This window comes from Esox lucius, chromosome 19 (genome assembly GCF_011004845.1).
Source record: "Esox lucius isolate fEsoLuc1 chromosome 19, fEsoLuc1.pri, whole genome shotgun sequence".
In the NCBI taxonomy this organism is placed as follows: Eukaryota; Metazoa; Chordata; class Actinopteri; order Esociformes; family Esocidae; genus Esox; species Esox lucius.
In genome coordinates this window covers 21,012,030-21,021,894 of record NC_047587.1, presented here as the reverse complement: position 1 = coordinate 21,021,894, position 9,865 = coordinate 21,012,030, and the positions used below count along the sequence as shown (strand labels likewise).

Below are 9,865 nucleotides of genomic sequence, written 5' to 3'. Positions count from 1 at the left end.
AGTTACATTTAAGAGACTTACAATAATAATAATTATTATTATTGAATTATTGCAAGGGCACTTATTCACAGAAGTGCAATAGGGTGTTCAGTCCACCGGTTGAGCGCCCTGCGTGCACGTTTGGGCTCGTGGGTTAGGGGGTAGGGCTTCATTTGGAATTCAGAATGCATTCGGTTCAGTGTCTGTGGGCTGACATGCCAACGGGTTTACAAGCAAATATCTTCACAATGTAACAGCACGGGCAAAAGGAAAATAATGGCACATCAAAGTGTGTCTCTGAGTAGAGAAATACAAACCAAAAGGTTTTATTTTTTGTAGACCTTCCCATAAAAATAGTTTTGCTAATATAATACCCAAAATAAGGAAAATGATAACAATTTCACTGTTTAAATTACCTCCATGGAGAAACAAGTCCGACATCCAGACATTCATTTAATTTCACCCCCACTCATTTTTCTTTTCCCAAAGCAGATTGGTCAGCAAACCCCAGTCCCTCTGCACCACATGCCTGTATCTGTGAGGGATTACCATTAGAATGAGCCCTTACAGAGAGCAGGCTAAGAAATGCTGTAATGCATCACTATATTAGCCCTAAACACTACACATGCCATTAAGAAGCATGTCACAACCCAAGGAAATAAAATAAAACATTATGCAACCTAAGTCTTCATGAAGTAATCCCACCAAATCTCTGTTTTTAATCGCCTGCATTTCATCTTAATCTATGGGGACCTGGAATAAATCAAATAAAATGGTACTAAAGTGGTTTAGATTCAGTAACATAAAGAATGTCTGTCTTTTAGAAAGACATGTAGCTTATCTCCTGTAAACAAAGGGTTAAACCTTAGCTGCAGAAATTCACTGCAGTCTAAAAGCATTTGGCTGATAGCTACTGAACAACAAAATCTACACTCCTCTCTCAACAGCTCTCCTTTGACAGATGACGGTCTTTCTCTCTAGATTTTGCTTGGTTGTAGCTGCTTTTTTTCCTAATCTTCCAGAGTCCTTTATTGCATGTTTAACATTTGGCACCATACAAATTAGTGCATTTACATGCTTAACCTGTGAAGACTGATCTTATGTTAGGGTTTGTTGTTCTATAAACTGATGTGGGTATAAAGGGGGTTTTCTGCATTCTAAATTGCATGATCTAAATAACAAACAGAACAGTCTTCCTCAAGACAGCTCCTACCTCAATCAGTCATCATATACCTTCACAGCATCTCAACATCTCTCACTTTTAAATACAAGTAATTAGAAAATAGTTTAAATTGTACTTCCTTTTTTAATATAATCTCCCACAACCATAGATGATTCATTTATATAGATTTATATTTTTTTTATATTTCTATATTTATGTATAAGCATGTACAAGAGAGAGAAAAACTGTCTCAATTTTGCGCTCTGTACAAAAGAAAGTTACCGTCTTCTTTGTGCATTCTATTGCATGGACAGGTGAGCAGAGAGAAGAGAATAGGAGGGGTAGAGTCAGAGCCATATAGAAATCCCAACAGATCCACGGTTACATCCACAGATAGGCCAGCGTGAGTCCCTTAGATCTGGGTCTCCTGGACCTTTTCCTTGGTGTGAGTGGTCTTAATGACATAGGGTTCTGCGATGGTGCTGATGAGGCTGTGGTGCTGCTGATGATGCTGGCGGCTGGAGGAACGGTGCAGGGAGTTTCCAAGGTTGTTATGGGTCCAGTGGGCCCCATAGGTGGCCCTGTCTCTGTCTCTGTGGGACGATGACAAAGAGGACGAGATGTATCCAGGTTTGAACATGGTGCTGTTGTGCTCCAGTAAGGTTGGCAAAACCAACCCTGTCTCCTCCGAGCCACTAGAACTTGACCTGGCCGGCGGAACCTGGGGAACCTCCTCGTCCATCTGGATGATCTCGATGGTCCGCGCAGCCGCGACCGTGCTCCGCTGCTGGTGTCGTTTGCGTAATTTGTAGAAGGCTATCAACATGGCGGCGGCCAGGAGTGTCACAGCAACGAAGCAGCCGATTATGATCTTGGTTGTCTTCATGACCTCATCCAGGCTGGTGGGGGGGCGGATAGTGCTTCGGGCTGTGGGGAGAGACACCTGGCGAGGGGTCTGGGTGTTCTGGAGCAGCACAGTGGGTGTGGAGATGAAGACAGGCTGGAACACAGAGGGTGAGACTGGGACAGTGGGTTTGGGTTTGGGAGTCTCCTCCACTGTCGGTTCCAGAACCTCTACAGTCACTGTAGTGAAATAGGACAGGTTGGATGTGTTAAGCTCGGCACTGCTGACATTCAGGTAAGCAGAGGCATTGGAGTTCCCCGCCATGTTAGTCACCATGCAGGTATAAACGCCTGTGTCCGACGGCAGAACATTGGAGAAGTTGAGCGTTCCATCGTTGAGGACGAAGATCCGAGGGTGAGCTGAGCCGTGGGTCAGAACAGTCCCATTAGGGAGCAGCCATCTTACAGAGGACATGGCGGCAGTACGACACTTGAGCTCAGCGACCCTTTCTGCAGAGATGTTGAGGTCCCTAGGAGCATCCAGGATAAAGGGAGCAGAACACTGGAATGTGTTCTGGTCCACCTCCACCAGGTACCGTCCTCTCATGTGGGCAGGGGAGTGGCAGCGGCCACAGCAGGTGGAATTGGTGGGAATGTACTCCCTGAGCCACCAGGATAGCCAAACCACGTCGCAGTCACACCTCCATGGGTTGTGGTGGAGATGGAGCTCAACCAGGTACTGCAGTGGGGCAAATAGGTCATGTGGGAGAGACGACAGGTTATTATGGGCTAGGTTCAGCTCCACTAGTGCTGTGATGTCATCGAAGGCATTCCTCTCTATCACGGTGATCCCGGAGTTCATAATCCAGAGTTTCTGTAGTGAGCGCAGTCCGCGGAACGAGCCTGGCTTCATTTCAGGGAAGGTGTTCTCAGACATCTCCAGTTCCTCCAGGCCTGTCAGGGGAGACAGGACAGGCATCTCCCGGAGGTTACACATCCCCAGGTTCAGGTACTTCAGGTTCTGGAGGCCCTCGAAGGCCCCGTCAGAGATGTACTCCAGCCTCCTGAGCTCCCCCAGGTCCAGCCTCATCAACGAGGGCACTCGGTTGAAGGCGTAGGAGGGGATGCTCTCGATTGGGTTGTTCCTCAGCCACAGCTCCCTCAACTTCGACAGGTACTCGAACGCCCCGCTGGGGATCCCAGTCAGTCTGTTGTCAAACAGCTCCAGGGTGTTGAGGCTGGTCAGGCCGTTGAAGGCCCCCACCTCGATCTGCCTTATGGCGTTCCTGCCCAGCTGCAGCACCTCCAGGTGGTGTAGGTGTCTGAAGGTGTCTGCCTGGATGGTCTCGATGCTGTTCTCCATCAGGTTGAGATACCTGGTGTTGGTGGGGATTCCGGGGGGCACCCTGACCAGGCCACGGCGCGTGCACACCACCTTACCAAGCTGATTGGTGCAGGAGCACACGGCCGGGCAGTTCTGGGGATTTGGGGGCGGGCCCAGGCCGGCAGGCTGACACACACAGAAAGCTGGCGCCATGGTGAGGGCTAGCAAGGCAAACAGGGCTGCGTTCCAGGTGGGCTGCAGAGAAACCCGGCCCACAGGACTCATGGTGCGGAGGGCTCATTATTCAGCATGGTGGGGGGAGACAGACGGCAGAGGACGCGCCACCCTCCTACCCTGGCTGGAGCAAGGACAGGGCTTGCCACGCCATCGATGGGACCGGGAGACGCTACACAAAGAGAGAGAGGGGGAGAGAAATAGTAAAAGACAAAGAGAGACAGAGGGGGTGATAGAGGCAGAGAGTGAAAGTGGGGGAAAGGGGAAGGAAGGGAGAGATTAATGTAAAGGCAGAGCAGCAGCAACAGAGAAAAGGCTTAGCAGTGATGAAAATGAAGGCTCGGAAATCAGGATCAATCACCTACCTCATTAGATCTGAAACAGCCTTTTCCTTCTTTTTCTTTTCTGAATATCACAAAAAACAATCACAAACCAGAGTCATGTATAGTTCCCTTTCCATGGAAAGACAGAAATTCAGTTCTTCTGCTTCCTCTGTAAAGTAATGGTTATGTTCCCGCGTTAACCAGCGGAACAAGATATCTCCCGTTAGCCGGTGGTGAGAGCGAAGTGGAGCGGAGCGGAGCAACGTGTACAGACTAGAGGCTTGGTGGAAAGGACAGGCCGTGTGGGTTAAGCTAAGCAGGTGCCTGGCGTCCCCCGCCCCCCCACCCCCCGTCTCCCCCTCTCCCTAACTGCAGCCACAGACACACGGCCCCTCTGTTGACGAATCACACTGCTTCATCACGCAGTAAAAGCCAGACACATGGAGCAGAAGAAGGGGGGGGGAACGCTCAGATCCTTGCGCGTGTTTGTTCACGCGTGTGTTTGTTCGCGCGTGTGTCAGCGGAGAGCCCTGTGTCTCCGTGACTTTGCCGACGGCTAGCTGGTGCCTGATTAGCCCCACTCTGACGAATGGAGAAATAGATTGAGGAGAAACCTAAACGACTCCTGACGCAGTCATCCCCCCACTCCTCTTGTTTTTTTCTCCTCTCTCCTGCTCCTCTCCTTGCGCTGGTTTGCCTGGCCGTGTTTATAGCAGCTGGAGCGCAGTTAGCAATAATCCAGCTATTCCTCCTTAGGGGGTGGGGGGAGTGAAGAGATGGTGCTGCTGGTTAGAGAGAAGGAGGCGGAGTGCAGTGCTGCTGGAGCTACGCTAGAGACAGGAGCAGTGAGGGAGAGGAAAAGGCGAGAGCGTTCTTGTCTTCTCCTCAGTATCAGCAGAATAAAAATAGAGAGAGAGAAAGGAGTTGACACCTGCCATATGGATACAATAGTGGGTAGTGCAGTGAATCTCTCGCCGGAGTCTGTAGACAGGCAGCTATGGAGGGTCCCTGGCCTGGTGCTCTCTTCCCCGGAGGTGTGTTGTGTCTTCCACTGTCCTTCTCAGTTGTCTTCTCATTGATCCAAGGGTCTGAGGGCAGTAGGGACCGTGTGAGGTAGCAAGTTGTGGCAGTTAGCTCTCTGTGTGGCGGACAAGCTCCCGACTGCCTGCTGGATTGCTGCAGTAACCACAGTGGAAGAGTGAGATGGGGAGAGAGAGTTGGAGAGCGGGGGTAAGAGTTAGAGAGAGAGAAGGGGAGAGAGCTTGGGAGAGAGAGCCGGAGAGAGATTTTGGGGGAGAGAGAACTGGAGGGGGGTGGACAACGTGGAGTGAGAGAGTGGAAGATTGAGAAGAGGCAAACGTGCATCACACCGCTACAGCGGCAACGACATTCAAATCCCCCTCTCTTGTCTCTGTCTTGTGGATCTTACAGTCTCTTCAGTTGTTTTTTCCCGGCGTGAGTGTGTGTGTTTGTGAGTGTCTGTGTGTTCATCGCAGGAAGCTAAGACTCTCTCTACCTCTCCCTTTGTCCTTCAGTAGGATGGTGAATGTAATGCTGACGTACTCCTCTCCCTCTCAGCTGCGGCTAACACACACACACACGCGCTCACACACACACACACACACACACACGCAGACACACACACACACACACACACACACACACACGCGCGCGCTCACACACACACACACACACACACACACACACGCGCGCTCACACACACACACACACACAGACACACACACACACACGCGCGCTCACACACACACACACACACACACACACACAGACACACACACACACACACACACGCAGAATCGGAGCAGTGCATTGGTTTGATGCAGTGTTCCTCTGTATTAACACATTCAACACGCTCCTCTCCTCCCTCTGCTTCAACTGAGATCTCTTTATCAGAGATGGAGAGTTTAAGGGGATAGAGGGGGAGACTGAGGTTGAGTCTCAGTCAAATCTAAATCCTCAGGCTTTCTTTCCCCTCCCTTTGTTCGAGAGCACAGTGCTCTATAGAGAAACTGCTTATATAATTATTCCACTAACTATTATTGACAACGTTGGATGATTACAAGAGTGTCATTAGTATTTTGGTAGTGAGGTGCTGTGTGTGGATCTCTGACATAATTGAGGCTAGAGTAGTGCTGACTCTGCTTCTCTCTCTGCTGGACAATCTTCTCTCCATCCTCCTCCTTCTCCACCTCCCAGAGAGAGGAAGAGGGAGGGAGATGGATGAGAGGCTAATGTACAACATTCTCAGGGAGAAGGAATTAGGAAAAAGGACAGGGAGGAGATAGAGGGATAAAGGGAGAGCAGAGCTGATTAAGTGTCATTTGAATGCATCCGAAGGAGTCTCCCCTCCTCTCTCGGCCTTTAGTTAATGGCCACCTCTCTCCCATTCTCTCCCCCTGTGCTGTTCAGACTAGCTCCTGGGGGTGTAGTAAAGAGCTGTTCATTTCACACCAGAGCAGTGCTGCGGCCTCCTTTTAGAACACATCACACATAGCCAATCATATACACCGCTTCGTCAATTCCATTTTAATTCAAGTAAATTTAGGAAATGAATTGGACATGATTTGAATTGGAAATGCCATCATGTGACAAAGGTATTGTAAAACCCACACCCCATGTCCAATTAGCTTCCTGAATTGACTGGGCTTTAAATGGAACAGAGCTGGACTGGAAGCGGGGGTATTGAACACTCTAAACCAGGACACTAACAGACAGTCGATATGGGGCACAACAGAAGCACTGGCATTCTTGCACATTCCTTGTCTCCTCTCATGTAGAAATGAATTGTTGTGTCTATTGTAATGCATGTATAACATGTGAATATAATTGCTTTAATGCATAATTGCATTGCTGTTCCAAGCTACAGGTATTTATTTGATATATTCTAAAGTTATACTGCAGTTACAGTTACAGTGTTCTAATTGTGTAATACATCAGGGTTTATATTTAAATGTCAGATACGTAAAATACGAGAAAACGCTGAAGTATATTAAATCTGTTACAGATACAGGAGAGATGGAGAGAAGGAAAGCGGAAGAAATGGACAGAAAGAGCTCCACTGAGGTGAGGCAAGTGTGGTGTGAGGCAGACAGAGGGAGGCAGAGTGGCTCTAATTGATGGCCATGGCTAAGGCTCTGGCTGCACTGTTAATAACATTACAGGGGCTATGGACATGGAAAGGTCACTTAGCACACTAAATATATGACATCCCTCTCCCTTTGACTCTACCTCTCCTCGGCACCCTCTGTGTTCTATGGATCAGCAGTCTCTTAAGCCACTGTAGGTGAGGGGCTGGTTGAAGGGGCAGACCAAGGGCTGTTGCTTGTCTTTGTAGTGATATCCAGTTCAGTGGTCTCTGTTCAGTGTGTTAAATGAGGCATGAGAGGACCATTTATCACCTACAGAGGAAAGAGTGTGGAGCTTTATGTTCATCATCGGACTCCATCACCATCATCGGCCATCTAACAGAATCTCTGACCACCTGTCTCCACTCGAGCCTCAACGGGACCCTCTCCATCTTTGTACGATGTAGCTTTCAGAGACTTGCCTCAGTTGGAAAACCTGTCATGATATATTGCTTGCTGGTTTTTTGCTCAAGTGCTTTGAGATTCAACAAAAAAAGTTAAATTAACCAGTATTATTATTACAATTGTTATTATGATGTTATAAAGAAACACATGTGGTTTTTCGTGAAATGGAGGGAGCTGGTACGTCAGAGGTCAGAGAGGTCATACTGTAGGATCAATTTATGTTATAGAGTATTGAGCCACAATGTATGTAGGTAAAAACAGACAATGAGCATTTAAGATTGCAGTGTCCTCTCTATTCCCTTGATCTACACTAAGGGGGGTATGGATTTACTGGGGAGCCTTAAGGTAAGGTTCATTTTCTAGATTTAATTTAGATTATTTACAACACCCATAACCAAATTACTGACAATAACACAATAAAGTGAGAGATTGCAGTTCCATCTTCGAAGAACTGCCAGAAAATCAGGTCTGTGGTTTGGGGTGGAGAGTGTGAATTGGATATCGAGTGTGTGTTTGTGTGTCTGTGTGTGTGTGTGGGCGAGAGGGAGGGAGAGTTAGTTAAGTCAGTGGTAGAGAAGGGGAATGGAGAAGAAGGAATGATGGCGGTTTGTAGGCCATTGGTCGCAGTGAGTGTGCGCGTGCGTGTGTGCATGTGGGCTGTATGTTTAATGAAGACGGGGTGTGTACATATTCCTAGTATGCCTGGGTGAAGGGTGTGAAGGGAAATGTTCCAGGGAACAGTTGAGTCTAGTCACCATGTGTGCGTGTGTGTTTGTGCACGTGAGTGTGACCCAGTTATGGTGTGTGTGTTTTAGCGGTCACAGTGAAGGGTGAGTGTGAGCCATGAGGAAGGCTGGCTGGGACTAGAGTGATTCTATCACCACAGAGATCTGACTGCTGTGATCCTATCTATAGCTAGCACTGATGCTACAGAGACAACATTGACTCTGGTTGGCAAACCACACACTGGTGAATAATAACCTTGAATGTTAACTCCTCTCTCTCTCACCCGATTATGCCTGTGCTCTACTGCAAAAAGCTATTCACCGTTCCTGTGGTGGTATCTGGTAGTGTGTCCACCACCCACTCTGCGTAGAGAAGATGACAATGTGGTCAAAGTCTTCTGAATGCTATGAAATATATTTTACCAAGACAAATATAATTTGTAATGTACTGAATTGTTCATTGTGGCCTTTCTATATATATATTTGTACACAATTCTTTAGACATTATTGCAAGTTCCTCAAAGCAAATTTGAGCAATTTTACATTTGAGTTAAATTTAAAAAGGTTTCTAAAGGTGGCCTGGCTTAGACAAAGAAAGAACGAGTTTATGAACTCTCAGTCCTCTGACATTTCACAGACGTATTTGTAAGAAAACTTGAAAAAGAATACTGGTTCTAATAAAAAGAAAATCTATATCTAGTCTGAAAAATGTATGCATGTGTCAATGTTAGCTTTTTGGTTTAGTTCCTCAGGGTTTTAGAATGGTCAGTCTTAAAATAGGCAACAGATTCAGGCTTTTGGTTGCAGTTTTCCTGAGTTTGGAGAACTATTTTCACTGGCCCCCATAAATACAGTCACTTTAGTTGTGACCATCCAATAATGGCAAAAACTCCAATAACAGATTATGATTTAGATATAAGGTTTGCACCTTTGTTTTTCTTAAAGTATGTTCTAATTTTGGGGGGATGACACCCCACAGCTAGCTTGTTTTGTAACATTAACATCCTTACAGCCTCTCTTTAGTATGGCTAGTAAGATAGAGAGCTATGGTTGCATTAGCTTAACTTCCAACACTGTGCTCTTTGAGTACTCAATCACTGAACATGCATTTCGACCTCTCAGTCTGTGAATCTTAAACACTACTTTTCCAGTTATCCAGGGCTCCACCTTGTTTTTAAAAGCTCCTCTATCAAGTGGGCCACAGAGCAGGTTAGCTCCATCAGCAGAAGCTTCTTCTCATGAATCATGTGTTATCTAGAAACATCAGGGTAAAAAGAAAGTTTGAATGGGTCAAGAAATATCAACAAAATCTGTGTCAGAATGTTTTGCAGAAGAGGAGCTGTTTGCCCTTTTATGACATACTACATATAGCAAAGGTGTTCAGTGCTTGAAGGAGTGTTATTTTGTTATGTTTGACAATGCAGAAATCAAGTTTGGCCACTTGAGGGCTCTATCTTTCTCTGTGCCCTAAGCCAACACTGTATAAACAAAATTAAGTAACCCCAGCTAGTTCACTGAATGCAATGTTCATTGAATAAGCTATCTACTTCAGTGAAATGGTCAAAGCGTTGTTAAGCAGCAACAGCCTAATCTGAACGGAGTGACAGCAGAATCTGGTCAGCTGTGGTGCACTTAGCATGGTTGTCCTACAACGGTACCACGTAGCTAGCTACTGGTGCATTAGAAACATGTAGATTCACCGACTGCTGTAATGGGAGAATGTG

At 46.9% G+C, this 9,865-nt stretch overlaps 1 protein-coding gene across 1 annotated transcript; it reads right to left on the bottom strand.

The window, feature by feature from the left end:
- Window positions 1-271: 271 nt before the first annotated feature.
- lrrc4.2 (leucine rich repeat containing 4.2) lies at window positions 272-4,189 on the bottom strand. Its single transcript, XM_010883840.3, has 2 exons — window positions 3,908-4,189; window positions 272-3,714 (listed from the first exon to the last, which is right to left on the bottom strand). Exon 2 carries the CDS (start codon window positions 3,591-3,593, stop codon window positions 1,554-1,556), a length of 2,040 nt encoding a protein of 679 aa, XP_010882142.1. The 5' UTR covers window positions 3,594-3,714; window positions 3,908-4,189; the 3' UTR covers window positions 272-1,553.
- Between the last annotated feature and the right edge of the window lie 5,676 nt (window positions 4,190-9,865).

Excerpts from the sequence above, each read along its gene's own strand:
- lrrc4.2 (XM_010883840.3), bottom strand. The coding sequence starts at position 3,593 with ATGAGTCCTGTGGGCCGGGTTTCTCTGCAGCCCACCTGGAACGCAGCC.